An 18,312-nucleotide genomic window follows, 5' to 3' on the forward strand; every position below is an offset into this window, starting at 1 on the left:
TTCCTTTTTCTTATCCAGCAAGGCATTTGGTTGGAGTTACTACCTCCAGGAGCGTGCTGTAGCCACTGACAGAGAGTACAAAGGCAGTTTCCTGAATAAGAAATATTTACACTCCTCAGTCACTCTCATTTTCAGCCTGGTACATCCATGCCAGCTAAGCTGGAGTCAGGAACCATTCCAGCTCTCTCAGGTAGACCTGCTGCCAACTGTGTTAGTTCTGTTGGCAGATCTTCTAGGATGACCATCCTTACTTAGATGAACGGTCATTTAAGTAGGTCTCTTGTCTCTCTTTTTTTTTTCTTTTTAGTTTCTTTTATAAAAAGCATCAGTACCAGAGTGGGAGGTCTTGCTGCCTTTGGGTGCTGGCAGCACATTGCCTGGATACTGTGTGGTGACAGGTGAAGACAAGGAGTATTACAAACACATATTTCAACTTGGAGAAACATATATAGCACTGTGATAGGAGAAATGTAGGTTTGATTTCTTCAGTATGTGCTGAGTTTGTTATATTTTTCTGGTTGGCAGGGAAGGCAGATGTTGCCCTTTATAATTCAGGGGCTCATGTATGTGGGAGAGCAAAGCAACAGAAGGAGCAGCTTCTGCTTTCCCCGCTGTGATGGGTTTGGGGAGCCTTGGGCAGAGGCAGCTGGACTCCCTTCAGCTTTACCTGTTCTTAAATTGCTCTCAGTTCAGCTTTTTAAAGCACCACATAAAACCTGGAAGGGTCCAGGTGTGAGTGTGGGGAGAGAAATCACTAGGACAGGAGTGTGTGTGCCAAGTGTTGTTAGCTTAAGGTGAGTGGTGAATAACCCCCAGATTCTCACTATCTGCCCCCAAATCTCTTCTACAAAGGAGATTGGGGATTTACAAAAAAAAAAAGTAATTAATAAAAAATAAGGGAATTAAGAAAACCAAACCAGCCAATAAAGATGGATATTTAGATGATTTGTGTCCACAATCAAATAGTATTTTTTTTAATTTTGCTGCTTATTATATTGTGGAAGGGCTTGACTGACAGGCAGTTTTCATGCTGGTGACCAGTGGCATTACTAGGTACTTTATTTTCTTATTTTTCCAGACACTTTAGGAGTAAACAGACCCTGTACTTCGTGCAGCAAAGAGAAGCTTTTCCAGCACCACCTTCTCAATACAGTGATACAAAGACTGCCTATAATTAAATATAACTACATGTTTCCAGTGCCCATGGGATTAATTTCTTAAGACCAGGAGCCCAGGAGACTTTCAAATACAGCAACAGCATGGAGTAAATGTTATCTAGGATGTCTTCCAAATGAAGAATACTATGTAAATAATGGTAATGCTACTCTTTGATAACATACTGATTTAGAGAAATGCAGCCTGCCAAAGCAGCATTTTTCTTAAAAATAGGGTAAGGACTGGTGGGTGAAGATTAAAGTTGTCATGCATGACCTGTTGCTCACTGCTGAGGCTGCACGTGGGGCTGTGTTTTGTAATAGTGTGGAATAACGTGTCCTAACGTAAAGCTTGAGCAAAACCCTTTTCATCTTCCATAAAACTCACTTTGTAAGTAAAATACAGCAAATCCTCATCTCTGAAATACCACTTACAAATGTGCTTCTGGTGACTGGGTTTGCAAGGAGCAGTAGTGAATGATGGAGATGGGTTAAATTTTGTCTGTGGACTACTGTGTTCTGGTTTTTATCACAAGTGCTGTCGTTCAGGGGAGAAAAAAAGACCCCTACACCTAGAAAAGCTTAATTTAGATTTAGAACCTTTGTATCTGTGTTGTCGCTCTGCTCTAATCTAAAACTTATGTTTTGCTTTTAAAGAAAGAAGAACTGTTTTAAGCCCAGTTCTAAACAAACTCGGTGAAAGTTGTTGAGTGTGACACAAAATGTGGAGCAGTTCTGTGAAACGCATTTTTTTCCCCCCAATACTTTGACTGCAGGGAAGTAACTGTTTCTCTTTGTGTAAGGCATGACTTTGCCTTTCTATTAACTCTTTTTTCTTCTAAAGGCAGATAGGCATTTAGTATTAATACAAATTAATAAATCATCGGCCATATGTGAACAATGAAAATGTGTATCTCACGTTTTCTGGGTCTGGTATAATTGTAGTTGTGTTTTGGTTCAAAATTAAGCAATCGAAGCAGGTTAGACTTATTATGCACTGATCTGCTGATCTCCATCCTAACTCAGGTTGTTACAGCAGTGTAATAATCTCAAGGTTGCATGTCATGACCTTGTTTTTTGCACTACATATTGGAAGATCTAGGCAGAATTATGTTTGTTTAAAGACAGTGTAACAGCTGCAGTGTTGGTCCTTGTCAGGCCATTCTATCTTCAGTAGAAGTAAAAAGCATTTTTTGGGAGTTGCTTAATTTCTGACTTTTTATTTTTTTTAGTGTGTTTTTATAACCCTAAAACCATAATTGCAGATCTTGAGAAAATTGTTTAATTTACTTAACAGCTGCCATTGTGCCCCCTTTCGCAAATCAGAATTACAAATGGGAAATATTTACTAGTTGGAGTTACAGTGTAAATACCCCATTAACTTCTCCAAAGTGCACGTTGCTGATTTCAGTAATTGGACCCGCTCCTAGAGACAGCCAAGCAAGGGAGATTACCCAGGGAATGCTTGTTTCTGAAGATGCAGCTTCCTTCCTGATTAAAAAAGAAGAGAAAGGGGGGGAGCAGTTTCCTGTTGGAATCCTCACTTGAAGGGAGGCTGGGCAGCCGTGCCTCCCCCTGCTCCAGCTGGACTTGGTGTGGAGGCGTTCTCTGATGAGCCATGTCCAAAACCACTTTTACAAGAGCAGTTGGGGTTTGCCTGTGCAGGCAGAGCTGGGATTTAAAGAGGTTTTTGCTCCTCTCTCATCTGCTTTTAATGCACGACCACGACAGGCAGTATCTCCGAGGTTAAGGCTGGATAAAGGCTGTTCTGTTCCTAAGGTTTGGAATTTTCTCCTAACGACCTAACAGTGACACTCAACCCAAAATTTCAGCTGTGTGTGAAAAAAAAAATGCGGTCTGACCTCGATATATATGATGTGAAAGATGAATAATAGCAGCACTGCAGGCAAAATCTTCCCTGTGACAGCCCAGCCCTGCAGTGGAGGGTTCAGGAATTTGGCTGCGCTTTTGGAAATGGGCCTCGCGATTCCGCCGGAGAGATGTTGGAGCTCAGACAGAGCCCAGCACACAACGGCTTTGTTGGAGGGTTGGCTCTGTGCTTATGGCAGGAAACTGGAGGAAAACCTGACTTTTCTACCTACAGTATGTGGTGGTTTGTTTTGAATGAAGCCAAGGCTGCGTTTCAGTCTTGTTTTTGGAAGTAAAACCATGCTCCCAGGCTTGGGAACCACAGCAGCTGAGAGCTACAACCACTGGAGATGACAATTAGGGCCTGACTCTCTGCTTCCTTAATTCAGTAGGGATTTCTTCACTTCTTTAAGGACAAACTCCCTTTCTCTGTTGGTCCAGAGTGAGCTGTTAAATAAGAACCATACATTCAGAGTAGGTTTAGGTGAGGTGTTAGGAAGAAATTCTTTCCTGTGAGGGTGGTGAGACAGTGGCACAGGTTGCCCAGAAAAGCTGGGGCTGCCCCATCCCTGGAAGGGTTCAAGGTCAGGTTGGAGAGGGCTTGGAGCAACCTGGGATAGTGGAAGGTGTCCCTGCCCATGGCAGGGGGTTGGAACAGGATGGTTTTTTAGGTCCCTTCTGACCAAAACATTCTGTGATTTCATGGTGTGGTGGTGTGATAAAGCTGACAGGTCTCAGGACCCTGTGATTTCCAAGGGTATCCAGAGCATCTCCACGTCACTGCATTTTGCAGACACCCTTGCTTGGGAACCCAAGGTACCCAGGTATGTGGCTGCCTTTCAGAGCGTTGCCATCCCACCTTTCACACTGGTGTGGAGCTCCACAGAGCAGAGCCTGCCAGAGGGAATAGGTTGAAGTAAATGAAAAGAAAGTTCAGATGTTTTCGGTCTGAGAGTGAAATTGCAGAAGGCCCTTAGAGCTCTGACTTATTGTGCAATCTCTGTAAGTAATTTGTAATCAAAATACCTTTGCACATGTCACTTCCATATTTCCTGTAATAAAACAGCAAGAGCAATTAAGATTTTGGACCATAATCTTCTACAAACTTCTAAAAATGAGTGGGCTGGGGATTTTTTTTGACTTATGGCTGAAATAGCCAATTTTAAATTTTTGATTGCTTCAAAAAGGTTTGGTAATAGCTATTTCAATAAATTATTTTTCTTTTAACTGTAGCCTGACAAAACTGTTACTTGGTAACATAATTGATCTGAAGTTGACTTCTTAAAAAAAAGAAACCTAAGTAAGAAACCAGAAGAACTCTTCACCAAACTGGAAGTTATCTGTACTCTGGTCACCCAGCATGTGACCTACTGGGCTTTGTGCATTTCAGATCAAAAAAGAATCAGTAAATATATTGCCATATGCATGCAAACGTGTCTAATAACACTCCGTGTATCTGTAATGCTGTTCTGCCACGGTTCAGAAAGTTGTCTGTGGTCTTGGCATTCCTCAGGAAACGTTGGATTAATATAGCTGCCTTTGTCACAGTATTTTTTCCCTGTTTAAGTAGGTGTGTGAAGGCTGGTGCTACGTAAATGAATTACACGGAAGGCTTTGGAGGAAGAAGGGGCTTGTAAACGAGACTGAAATTAATGAATATGAGAATTAGAAATCAAAACTTTATGTTTAGTCTGAGGAGAAACAATTCCTTAAACCGTAACCACATGGCTGTTTCTTGTTTGCATCAACTCTGGTTGACTGTTATTGTCTTCTGGTAATTCTCTGGGGCAGTGGCCTGACTTTGTTGAATGAGCCAATTGTTTTCCTTTGTGTTGCCCATCAAGTGAGTCCCCATCTGGTTTGTATCAGACTGTTTTCACAGCCAACAACTGCTGCCTTTTCTATATCCTGACACTTAAGGGCCCCATGCTATCAAAGCATTGCTGTGATAGCCTGTCTGGCTGGGCCCGTACAGCTGTGCCGTGCAGCTTGAAGCCATTACCCCAGTAATGGTAACTTAGAACTTGAACTGGCTCTTATTCCCACTGGTGTCGTGTGTACAGTGAACAGAATACATTTTTGTTGAACTCAGTGTTCCACACACAAAAAGGAAAAAAAAGAAAAAATCCTTTAAAGCTCTCGTTCGACTTTGTGTGATTGGTGAGTTTTTGTTTTCCGGCAGCTTCCTGTATCTAGAGGCAGTTTTGTGTTCTTCTAGAAATTAATGAATACAAGGCAAGCAATATTCAGTTAAGGCACTGTTGTTATTACTTACTTTTATGGTACATTAAAGCTCAATAAGTGAAAATTAAACAAGCATTTTTCTTATCAGATTTAGGAGAGGTTTCCAGGAAACTTTCCGTGCGTGATAAATGTAGGTTGTGTGAATGATGCTGCACTTTGGATACTCTGCTACTCCCTTTCCAAGTATCTCTCTAAAAATACAGAGCAAGGAACAGTGAGTCTGTACTAACCTGTTTCAGGGAAGGATTGGAGAACTCTGATGCAGTAGAGTTAAAACTGTGTTGCAGTTTGCATTGCAGAATCACTGAGAGGCCCCAGGCATGATTCAGGTCCTTTCCAGGCTTCCAGCATGGCAGGAGACAGTCCTGTTGCAAGAGATCTTGCAACATGTGTCTTCTCTCTCTCCAAGATTGAAAAAAAAAAATCCCACTATTGCATCAAATAAGAGTGACACTCAAATGATGTGTATAAAGAAAGATGATCTTGAAGCATTTGTTCTCTCCTGCTCTTGTGTAGGCAGTGTAATGATGAGGGGAAACATATTCCACAACTTGTAGATGTATTGAATATTAAGTATATTCTGGATTCGATTATTACATGATATTTAAGAGAGAGAGAGAAAGGAAATAATGGATAATGTTTCTAAAATTTCTGGTCTTACTGTGAGCATGTGCAAGAAACTGCTGGAAAACAACTTGATTTATCTGATACTTGCAGAGTAAGTGTTCCTGAACCTGGAAGTGCATGTGTGTGTGTATGTGCATAATGTGAATGAATTTGCTTTGAGTAACATGCTGGGGAGCCATTAAATTCCATGAGACTCATGAGATAAGCCTTTCTTTGCCATTGTGCTTTTCCTGCTGGCACACACTGGATGTCAGATTAGGATTGTGCAAAGTAATTGGGTCTGTGTCACTGTCAGGTGTGTGGAGGGTTTGCAAAAGCTGCTTTCTTAAGGAGCTTTGCATAATTGCTGTTCCTATGAACCCTGTACAGCTCCTAAATTCAGGTGTGTGCTCTGGAGTGGTGAACAGAGCCAGGTGTCTGGGCCCTTCACCTCGGGGGTCTTTTCCAGCCTGGAGGGTTCTGTGATTCCAAGTTGTGTCCCATCACCACAGAATCCACACTCTGCAAGGAAGCTGCTCCCTCACATGCTGACTGGACTTCCATGCACAGTCCTTTGCAGTGCAGATTTCCCTGCATTTTAACCAGGAATATTTAAACCCAGAGAACTGATAAATTATTTTCATTCAGGCTGCTTACAGGCTCTGTTAATCTTGCCTGTGGCCCCAAGCAATGAGGAAAGGTACTGATGAACTGGGTGCACACCAGGTTTGGCACCGAGAGCTTGAACTGGGAGGAGTCAATGCCCTGCATTTTATTGCAGTTAGCAGAGATGGAGGTGTTACTGATATTAAAATCAGCAGTGATGTGTCTAAGAGAGAGTTAAGGAGGAGGTGCAGTGTGCTCAATATGCAGAATACATGTAGAGCAGTACATTTCTACAGCTCATTTATTTGAACTAATTTAAAGCTGAGATTCACCCAAGTATTGCAAAGGAATCTTGGTTTTACTCATTCCCATGTAACAGGCCAAGGTTCTTGGATTCTTTTATTTTTTTATTTATTTTTTTTTTTACCAGGAGGAATGCTTATCTCTATTGCACGAAGTTTAATCATTTTAGATTGCAACAAACTTTAAAATAGCACAAGATAAAAATACACATTTGCTCTCAGACCTCTCCAAGTTTCTGATCCTGGGCATTAGACTGTAGAGGCAGCATTACTTGTCATCACACTGGCTGTTCACTTCAAGAGCAGGTCAGAATAGGGGCTGGACAGAGACAGGACCAGAGGAAATGGCCTCAAGTTGCCCCAGGGGAGGTTTACATTGGACACTGTGAAAAATTTCTTCACTGAAAGGGTGGTCAGGCATTGGAACAGGCTGCCCAGGGAAGTGTTGGAATCACCATCCCTAAAAGGGTTCCAAAAAGTGTGGATGTGGCACTTGGGGACATGGTTTAGTGGTGAACATCGTGGTGTTGGGTTAATGGTTGGACTTGATGATCTTAGAGGTGTTTTCCAACCTAAAGGATTCTATGATTCTATAATAGTGGGCTGCCAGAAGATCTTCCAGCAAAGAATTTAATGTTTTCCTTATTTGAACATGTGCTTTCCGAGCTCACATTTACTTGCCTCTCTAAACTTCCTAGAACTGCTTATTCCTATACCTTTTCCAAAGGCCATTGATGTGCACAAATGGCCTGTAGTGCACAAATGGCCATCTTCTGCTGCCAAACAAAAAGGCTTGCAAAGAGGTATTTTTAATAAGTTTTTTTGTTCCTGTGCTAGAAATGTGCACAGAGATGTCCTGGAATTTATTAGACTGACCATTGGAAAATGCTAGCTGTATAGGGCTGGCTTTGTTCTGTCTTGTTTTGGCTTTTTCCTGGGGAAAACATTCATCATCCCCTTTTGAAAAGGTGTAATTACAAGAATTTTGAGTAATTGTGCTGTAGGTATAAGCATTTTAATATGGCAGATCATTGTAATGGTAGTACAGTTATAAGAGTCTTGGAAAACTGTTTCCATATGGGGAATCCCATGACTTTAGAAGTGAAAATCACCAAAACTGCATATAGTTGTATGATTATTTAAGTATTCAGAGTAGAGAAATACAGCTATTTTGTTTGTGGTCATCTAGAAAAACACTTGTTATTGAAGTGGTTTTTTTTCATGCTGAGTGTACCTTATTTAATATTTTATTATAAGACTGCATTTAGTGATTCTGTATGTGAAGAGTGACTTGCAAAGACAAAATTCTGCTCTGCAGCTCTGCCCTTGAGGCAGAAAATTTCCTCTTTTCTTTCTGATACCCAACTTTCACTCAAATCTGGGTGCAGATTCCTGCCACGGCTGGAGGGGATAAAACCTCCTTGCCCAGGAAATCCTCTTGTCTGTTGGAGGGAGAGCTCACCAAGGTCTCCCATCACACTTTTAAGTGATAGAAAGCAGCTTGTGACTTCTTACCCTGGTTCTCTGAAAGTTGTCCTCCGACATTCCTAAGGATGTTTTGGATACTCTTGTGCCTGGGAATTAGCAGGGCTGGACAGTGTGTCTTGCTTGGTGAGCACAGGCAGTGCAAACAGATAAACGTGCCCAGGCTTGACTTGCAGCATATCCTGGACCTGTCTGATAAGTAGAGATGATCACAGGTGCATCCCAAGGGATGTGGATGCATCCACCACACATCCAAGGCTGTGTGAGAGCAGCATGTGGGAGTAGCTGTCAGTAATTCCCTCTTGCCTTCAGATCGATGCATCCAAGCACTGAGACTCCAGAGTATCCCAGTGCATATCCTGACCAGTACTCTAACAAAAGAGCACCATTTGCTTAGGGGATCACAGAATCATGGAATGGTTTGGCTTGGAAAACCATAAACTATCTCGTTCCAACCCCCTGCTGTGGGCTGGGACACCTTCCACTAGTTGAGGTTACTCCAAGGCCCCTCCAACCTGGCCCTGAACACTTCCAGGGGTGGGGGATCCAGAGCCTCACTGGGACACCCATCTACATTTTAAGTGGGAACTGAGAAGATTAATTTTCAAACCTTAATTTGCGACGAAACGTCACCGACTCCGGTCGCTCAACTTTAATTACTCGTGTCAGATATTTTTTGATTATTATTCAATAAAAGCAGGCCATAAGAATTAAAAAGATGCTTTGATTTTTATGTCTTTTCCTTGCCACTCCCCATGCAGGCTGTGGCTGCTGTTTTGTGCAGCCCAGTGGAACGATGTAGATAAGCTGCAGGCACTATTGCTGCAATTAATATCATTAAGATATAAGGTCTCTGTGGAGCCAGTCCTACTGCTGGGTTTGCACTCACTGACTCTGCTTCCTGAGGGAATTCTGCAGAACTTTATCTCAGAATTAAGTGTGAATTCCCACGATTGATCATTCGAGTTCCTTTTTCTTACCTTCTTTATTTTGCTTCAGATACTGGCATTAAAATGTCCTTTGGAGCCCCAAAACATGAAGGTGTGAGTAACAGAATATACAACACAAACATGCTTTTAAAATTACCTTCCTGACCACTTGCCAGTTAGATTTTGCATAAAATTAGGAAAAAAAAATTGGTGTGTAGGTGATATTTAGTTTTACTGGATAAGTAAAATATTAATTACACCATTTGATCTGCAGTTTTTTAATTATCACTTGTCAGATTCTCCTGATTCCACCAGCTGTTTACCTTGGTTGTCTCTTGTGGATTTAGGGATTACTCCTCCCCCAGCCCTTGCACAAGATACACGTTTTCCTGGTGATTTTTCAAAGACTCTGGACCAGTAAGGAACCAATTCCTTGGTTTTTTACTTTGAAATAAAAGCTACTGCTTCAGTATTTACCAGAGACCCTCATCTCAGTTCTCAGGAAAATGCTTGCAGCCAAGAAACAGCAGTGCTTAAAAATTAAGAAAAGGCTGTTTGTTTTGAGCCAATTGCACATCCAAAAATCACAGTATGGAAAAATCAAATGGACTTTTAATATTTCTTCTTAGTATTAATAATTATTGCATTCATTTGGAAAGATCATTACACATCTTTTGGAAGGGATTTGCTGGGAAACAGCAGCAAGAGCTGTGGCCAGGGAACGAATTTGTTAAGCAGTGAGATATTCAACAGAGCAAAAGATGCCAGATCTAAAGGAGCAGAGTAGGTTTTAGGCACCAAAAGGAAATATTTATTTAGTAAACTCTGCAATCTCATTCCTGGATGTTTTTGGAGCTGCTTTCTGTCTGCCCTTCCCTGCCGGTCTCTGTGTGAGGATTTTGAAAAATCTGGTTCTGGTTTATTTAATGTATTTCTAGTTTTCATTCTGTTTAGTGTTGCTATTGATGGGAACGCGGTGTTTTGGAAAACGGCTGAACCTGAAACTCCGACGCGAGAGGAGGGGAAAAAAAAATCATTTTCAAATATTCTGCTTTGAAAAATTTGTGAGCTGCTGGGCCTGGCCCCACCCTCCTTTGCTGGCTCGGGATCTGCATTTATTTTCTTTTTTGGAAATATTTATAGCTGGGGTATACATTGGGGGTTACACAAACAAACAACCAGAGCCAAGCGCGTGTGTGTGCACGTGTTTATTTTGTGTGTGCCTGTGTGCAGGGTTTCTGTGAGTACATTACGCCATGGGAGGGTGGAATTTGCCAAGTTTAGGTCAAAACTTGAGCTGAACTCATACTATATAGTTTTCTGTCTCCACTGGTGTCTGTGGCCCACTTACAGAAGTTTATGAGTTGGCTGAGGCCTTTGAGAATGAAACTGTGTTTTTTCAGCTCGAGCAGTAGACTCGTGCTTTTAGATCCAGGCATTTTTGGCTACAGTCCTGCAGATGTCTGTCCATTTCTGTGAAACAACTCAAGTGTTTTAATTGTAAATCTGCCCCTTTCATGTAACTCAGCCCTAGAAATTTGGCCTTGTTTTGCCTACGGTCTTTTCTGTTTGTCGTGGAACCAGCTAAGTTGGGGCAGTCTGGGTTGGAGTTACAGAAACAGAGCTGCAGGATTTACAGGACACCTTGTTCTTGCTCTCTGTGTTTCTGTCCCCGTGGAAGGCAGAGTCTCACCTGCAGCCAGGTAAATGCTTGGTACAGTGTTCAACAAAGAGAAGAGGGTCCCTGTCCTAAAAAGCACATTTGTGGCAGAGCTGAGAAAGGCCACCTTCTCCTGAATAACCTGAAGAAGCCTATGGATTCAAGGTGGCCAGGGCTAGAAAAGCTCTGGAGGAGGAACTGTCCTTTCTAATGAATGGAGAACAACTTCGTCTAAACAATTGGATTATTTGAGAAACTGTTGATGGTCCTGCTTATTCCTGAGAAAGTTGTATTACTTACCAAGTCAAAACCATGTGACTAATTCTTTACCTTACCCAGTTCCAGCTTGATATGCCATTAAATTACAGAAACATTGAATAGCCAGTATGCACAGTACAGATAGACATGAGTCTGGACTGGATATACTCTATAATTATAATCAATAATAATAACAGAACTGACATTGCAGTGCATTTTCTCCTGTCAGTGTAACCTTCAGAATTACTTACATCAAAACATGGATGTTTCTTATCAGTATGTGTTAGCCCAACAAGTCTGGAATCAGTTTGGTTTTGCTGAAAGTGCTGCATGTTGGGTTGCTGTCCTTGGTAACTTGCCTGTACAAACATGTATGGAAATGAGTGAATTTTAGTTTGGTATCAACCCATGGAGACATACATAGGACACACGTTGGCACAAATGTGTATGTCACTTCTTTACTTGCAGGTAAGAGGTGCAGGTAAGAGAGGCTGAGAGAGCTGGGGTGGTTCAGCCCGGAGAAGAGAAGGCTCTGGGGAGACCTTGAGCCCCTTCCAGTGCCTAAAGGGCTCCAAGAGAGCTGGAGAGGGACTTTGGACAAGTGATGGAGTGACAGGACCAGGGGGAATGGCTTCACAGTGACAGAGGGCAGGGTTAGGTTGGATATTGGGAAAACATTGTTGGCTGTGAGGGTGGCGAGACCCTGGCACAGGTTGCCCAGAGAAACTGGGGCTGCCACAACCCTGGAAGTGTTCAAGGCCATGTTGGATGGAGCTCTGAGCAACCTGCTCTAGTGGAAGGTGTCCCTGCCATGTTGGAACTGGATGGTCTTTAAGGTCCCTTCCAACCCAAACCATTCTATGATTCTGTGAAGTGTTTCTGTGATAGTGTTTCTGTTACCTTTGGGGCTGTAGATATTCTTTTGCTTTACTTTAGTCTTTCCTTTAAAGCATTTCTTACAACTCTGTTGCCCTGCTAATGGTCTTTGTAACTACTCACCAGATGTACTTTTTTTATGTAAGGGAAAAGCAAAATGGGGGAATGACACAGGAAAAAAAAAACTCCACACATTCATTGAAGATTTTTAGATGCAGAGTTACAGATCTGCAGGTGCTGTGCTATCCCAGTGCTCAGAACACTTGAGCTAATGCCATCTGGAGGAAGTTATTTGTTGGGACAGGACAGTGTTTTAAACTTTGAAGTGAAGAATAAACAAAGTGAAGCAGCTGGAATCTGGCAGAAGAAGAAACGAGCCATTCCTATCAGCCCGTGCTATTAAAGGAATGAGAGCACTGGGGTTGTTTTTGCATATGCTTGGAAGTTTATTCTTGCTCTAGAACTGAGCTGCTTTGGTTGTTGTGTTGGGGAGTAGAGGGAGGATTGTTTTGCAATTTTAGGAAGTAATATGTAGGTAATTACAGTAATTATAGTTCTGGTTTTCTACTGACACAATGACCTGGGTCCTAATTCCTCAAACCCCTCCCTGTTTATTGTCCTGATGGAGAGAGACTGTTTACCAGAGCATGGAGTGACAGGACAAGGGGGAATGGCTTCAAAATGAAAGAGAGTAAGTTTAGATTGGATATTAGGAAAAAATTCTTCCCTGTGAGGGTGATGAGGCCCTGGCACAGGTTGCCCAGAGAAGCTGTGGATGCCCCTTCCCTGGAAATATTCAAGGCCAGGTTGGATGGAGGAACCTGGTCTAGTGGAAGGTGTTCCTGCCCACAGCAGGGTGTTGGAATGAGGTGGTCTTGAAGGTCCCTTCCAACCCAAGCCATTCTGTGATTCTGTGATAACACTTTTCACTTACAAGATAGGGGGCTGTTTCATCTCCAGAGAGATTTAAATCAGGAGTTTTATTTAATATATGGAGTCGAAGGAGTTAAAGCACATGGTTCTCATTTGGCTTAAAAGTCAGACTTGTTTAGTCTTTTTATTTTGCCAAATAGAAAAAAATTTAAAAGAAAGATTTAAACATTTTTCTTTGTTCTTATTGTTGCCATATGGTATTGGGAACCAAACCTCCCTTCAGTGGGGTTAATTCCTTTTTCATTTGGCATCCATTCACCACACACTCATCTATAGGTGATTCTCTGTGTGACGGTGCCTTGTAGAGAAAAACTCCCTTCACAGGTCACTGGATGGTTGACACACCATTAATTTTTATGCTTCTGTTAAACAGAGGTCTGGAAATTTAGTACTGTACATGAATTTGTTATAGATTGCCAAGAACAGGAAAAATCTCTAATCTGAAATCTGACCTTTTCCATCAGTGGGTCACCAAGATGTTTTCAGTCACTCGTGAGTTTTTACCAGTCAAGGACTCTCACACTCTCACTGAGTGTCAGTTTTCACAGTTTATATGAATTTATCCTGTTAGCTGGTGACAAAGACTTTGGAAAACTGGAGGTCACCTGAGGTCATGCGCTCCATTTATTGGATTTTAACGAGCAAAATTTTTATAAATACACCTAACTACATGATTAGAAAATTGTACTGAGCTCTCCCAGAGTCTCTAAACAAGGGGGAAAAAAAAAAGTCATGAAGGCTACCTGCCTTCCTGCCCTGCTTTTTAAAGGGAAGAATTTTCCATTCCATTTTTATGACTTATCACAAGATCCTAACCACTGCAATTTGCATATTTGTGCTGGTGAAGAACTCAGTGTTTAAGAGGAAACCAACTTAGTGTTGGTTATCAACTGCTCTCTGAGGGGGGGAAGATATAAAACAGAATATCACCTTCTTAAAGAAGGAGCAGGCCAGGGGCTGTACAAACACTGTCACTGGGGGACAGCAACAGGCATAAATATTTGTGTATTTATTCACATACCCATCCTACATGTGTATATGATGTGTTACATGCACTGTGCCTGCACGTGGTTGCATTCAACAAAAGGTAATAATGATAAAGCACACGAGAGAATAACTTAGTAACTGCGTTTTTTGGGCCAATGTAGAGTTTCAGGACGAGCAGGTTTCCATCCTGGGAAGTTGCAGTCATGGAGCAGAATCTCCCATGTAGCTGAAATAGGATATCCAGAGTTTTTTCGCAGTTAAAATGCTGAAAATCCACATTCTGTATTTTCTGTGTGCATCTAACAGAGTCCAGGTCTTCAGACTTCTGTCTTTTAAAAAGGGAAATGCTGACTTTGGGTATTTTTAAGGTTATTTAGATAACTCAGGGCCTGGTAACTATTCTGTTGAACAAGTAGAGGGAATTATTCTTTTAAGTTTTTTGTGTCTTAGCATTTTATATCTGTCGTAAAATTGGACTGTAGTCTGTCTGTAAAACATATTAAAGTACGTGTTAGGAAGAATGCAGACTAATATGATACTTTCTTTTAGCACTCCCAGAATCAAAGACTTGAGAAATTACTACAGAGCCCTGGGATAAGGGAATATTCTTTTCTTTTTTCCTTCCATTTTTTTCTTTTTTTTTTTTTTCCTTTTTTTTTAAGAAACCTGAAAACAGCTGTTGAAACAATGACATCATGGAATGTGACACGACTGTGGAAATTATTAACAAAGTCAAGCTTTGAAAGCTTCAAGCTCCATACAGAGCTGGAGAGTTGCTTTAGTGTGTGGGATGATTTATAGGGTTTCCTTGGGCACTGCACAGTCACGTCCTTACTGTGTGTCAGCTCCACGTCTGACCAAATAAACCCTCTGCTTTCCTTCAGTTCCCTTTCTCAAAAACCTTCTTGTGTCACTCAAACATGGCCACAGAATCAAATAATGAAATCATAGAATGGTTTGGGTTGGAAGGGACTTCAAAGACCATCCAGTTCCAACCCCCCTACCCTGGGCAGGGACACCTTCCACAAGACCAGGTTGCTCCAAGCCCCATCCAACCTGGCCTTGGACACATCCAGGGATGGGGCAGCCACAGCTTCTCTGGGCAACCTGTGCCAGGGCCTCACCACTCTCAAGGCCAAGAATTTTTTCCCCAACATCTAAACCTGCCCTCCTTCAGCTTAAGGCCATTTCCCCTTGTCCCATCACTCCATGCTCTTGTCAAAAGTTCCTCTCCAGCTCTCTTGGAGCCCCTGTAGGTCCTGGAAAGCTGCTCTAAGGTCTCCCCAGAGCCTTCTCTCTTCTCTTCTCTTCTCTTCTCTTCTCTTCTCTTCTCTTCTCTTCTCTTCTCTTCTCTTCTCTTCTCTTCTCTTCTCTTCTCTTCTCTTCTCTTCTCTTCTCTTCTCTTCTCTTCTCTTCTCTTCTCTTCTCTTCTCTTCTCTTCTCTTCTCTTCTCTTCTCTTCTCTTCTCTTCTCTTCTCTTCTCTTCTCTTCTCTTCTCTTCTCTTCTCTTCTCTTCTCTTCTCTTCTCTTCTCTTCTCTTCTCTTCTCTCTCCTCTCCGACCCTCTCCAACCCTCTCCTCTCTCTTCTCTCCTCTCTTCTCCAACCCTCTCCTCTTCTCTGCTGATTCCCTGGGGACACAAGAAATGCTCCTGTGCTCCTGCTGCCTTCCTGAATGGCAACAGGCTTGGCTGGCACAGGTCACCCCATATGATGACTTCACTGTCTTTGGCCTAGTCCATGTTTGACTTCCCAGGCTGTTGGCTGCTGTTGTGGCATGGAGAACACCCGATGGAATTTTATTTTAGCAGTGGGTTTTTGTTTTAATTAGCCATTTGGAGTGTGCTTTGCTACAAGTCGGATGAATGCAGATTACTGCTTCAGTGACATAGCAGATAATTAACTGGGGTGAAAGAAGGCCTAACTTCTTGGTTTTATTGGGAAAATAGTGTTCTAATTGCCTAGTTTATCACAGAGGAAGGGAGAATTGTTACAGCTTCCTGGAATGAAAACAAACTCCGAGACAGCCTTTGCTGTTGTACATGGACTCAGATATGTGTTTGTTTTGCATGTAGCTGCTGCCCTTAAATGTCCCCAGGAAAACTGAAATCTCAGAATGCTCTTTGTGAATGCTGTGCTGTTCTTCTTCTAATGCCATTTCTTCTGTCTTCCTTCGTTCTGTGTCTCCAGCCTGAACCATGCCTTGCTCTTCCTGCTCCGTGAATTGATTCATCTTATCTCCCTCCTCTGGCTAAATACATTAATTTTTACCCATGACTCTTCTCCCATCCCATCTCTGGGATGTTCATACTTACAATGCAGATGGGTGTCCACAGTGAGGTTGTGGATCCCCCATCCCTGGAAGTGTTCAAGGCCAGGTTGGACAGGGCTTGGAGCAACCTGGTCTAGTGGAAGGTGTCCCTGCCCATGGCAGGGGGGTGGAACAAGATGAACTTTAAGGTCCCTTCCAACCCAAACCATTCTGTGATTCTGTGATTCTGTATATGCACAGAAATTCATCCCTTTGTTGTCTGATAAGAACTCTGATGGCTAAAGCAGCACCCTTTGCACTGGGGACAGTAAGGGTGCCTGTGTACCTGTACTTCCATGACTTCAGTAGAGTTCAGCCATTTGTCACAGACAGCAAATAATGACTTCAGTTTTCCTCTTTCCTTTTCTCTTTTTTTTTTTTTTTTATTTTTTAGGAGAAGATGCTGCCCCACATTTGAATCCCCAGGTTTCTGCAGCCAAGGTGTCGGTGCAGCTGCCTGCCAGAAGCACAGGAGACGAGACACAGAGCGTGAGCAGTGCACGGGGAGATTCAGATTCTTCAGGGACAGACACATTTTAAAGCTTATGGCTGTTTATGACAGTCACTGTCTAAAGATTTCGTGCTTGGTGCATTTGTCTGTCTAGTGTGATAGTCTGGGTGTTCCATCAAAATAACAGTCTTTCAGCACTGTTTATTTTCTACTGTTTTTCTGATAATTTTGTTACTGTTTTAAATTAAGACAATGATTGTCTGTGAATATATCAGGTATTTTTAAGCAAATAAATTGCAGTTCTTTCAGAATCATTGTGAGTTTAAGTCAATAAAGGCCTTTTAAATATTTATTGTATTACAGGTGAAGGTGATTGGTATTAAAATCCACTGCAAAGGTCCGTCTCACTGATGGAAAAAATGCTTGTTTAATATCACATCAATATTGTCAAAATGTTGAGCAAAAGAGAGATATATTTGAAACCAAAGTTTGCAAGAAAACTGTGTTTCTAAGTATCTTCAGAGCCTGTTCCTCATTAGAAGACTGCTATGACAAGCCAATAATTCAACATGACATGTAAAAGAGACCATTAGAGTTTGTATTGTAATTATGAGGAATTTATTTTTTCAGAATTAGGAGAGTTTTTCAGCGTTTTTGTGTTTGTTTCCCTGAAGTTTCTTTTTTTTTTCTGTCTTGAAACACCTCTGAATGGGAGATTGTGTGGGTAAGGTTACTTGCTTACATTTTTAATGTAATTTTTTTCCTTCTCATGAGACAGAATTAGTTCCTTTGGTGTCAGCCCTCCAGAATCTCAGTCAGAAATGCTGCAGTGATGGTGAACAGCAAGAGTCCTTGGGCACAGTGCCACCCTCACAGGGGCTGCTCCATTTTTTGTTGCCTCCATCAGGACAATGAGGTTGTTCCAGCAGTGACAGGAGGAAGGTAGGATTGTCTGCTCCAAGCAGCATCCAAACAGACTAAAAAAGTAGGAATTCAGACATGTTCCTGTAGGAAAACTAGGAAAGAACTCTTCTCCAAGCAGGGCAAACACAGCTTTTGCTCTATTCCTCATCCACTCTGAGCTTTTCATCTGTGAGGAAGAGGGGATACTGTGGCACTTTCAAAGACATGAGGTGTGAAGGCATCTCTCAAAAGCTTGGGAAAAAAATACTTGGGTTGGCTTGTACCTTGTGACAGTGGGGCATAAAACTTCATCTCCACGGCTTCACTGTGTCACTGATGAGAGACACTGTTGTTGCAGATGCTCATAACCATGAGCAGTTCCCATTACTCTTGTTTTATGGAGCCTGCACTGATTTCATCTCTCCTTCACAGAGAAAGATCAGAAGCTCCTTTTGGTTTTGTGTTGATCTCATTCACCACAAGGTTTGGTAGATTTGCTGGAGCATCTGCAGGGGTGGATGGAAAGAGAGGGAGCTTCAACCCTTTCAAGGTCAGTGATATCCTGAGGATTCAACTTTAATGGGTGTCTGTCAAGAACCTGAGAGACTTGGGCTCTTGTCTGTTGTGACAGACATGTAAATAGCACATTTAGGGGGGGTAAAAGGGTAAAAGTGTGTCAGGCTTTGTGCAAAATGCAACATTGATTTAAAAAAAAGAAGTACAAATGGGAACATGGAAAC

The 18,312-nt window shown here is 42.0% G+C and overlaps 1 protein-coding gene across 7 annotated transcripts in view; it reads left to right on the forward strand.

Annotated features, from left to right (window-relative positions):
- KIAA0586 (KIAA0586 ortholog) overlaps window positions 1–17,357 on the forward strand; it is a 73,942-nt gene extending 56,585 nt beyond the window's left edge. For 5 of the 7 annotated variants that reach the window (XM_051768741.1, XM_051768743.1, XM_051768747.1 and 2 more), the window contains one exon: window positions 16,613–17,357. In XM_051768741.1, coding sequence (XP_051624701.1) covers window positions 16,613–16,758 — 146 coding nt within the window. In that variant the 3' untranslated portion in view covers window positions 16,759–17,357. Of the gene's footprint in view, window positions 1–1,078; window positions 1,296–16,612 lie in introns of those variants that run through there. The other 2 variants (XM_051768748.1, XM_051768744.1) reach the window with 2 other exon arrangements.
- The last annotated feature ends 955 nt before the right edge of the window (window positions 17,358–18,312 follow it).

Source organism: Manacus candei, unplaced genomic scaffold (genome assembly GCF_025592945.1).
Source record: "Manacus candei isolate 608988 ecotype Guabito, Panama unplaced genomic scaffold, ASM2559294v1 h1tg000097l, whole genome shotgun sequence".
Lineage (NCBI taxonomy): Eukaryota > Metazoa > Chordata > Aves > Passeriformes > Pipridae > Manacus > Manacus candei.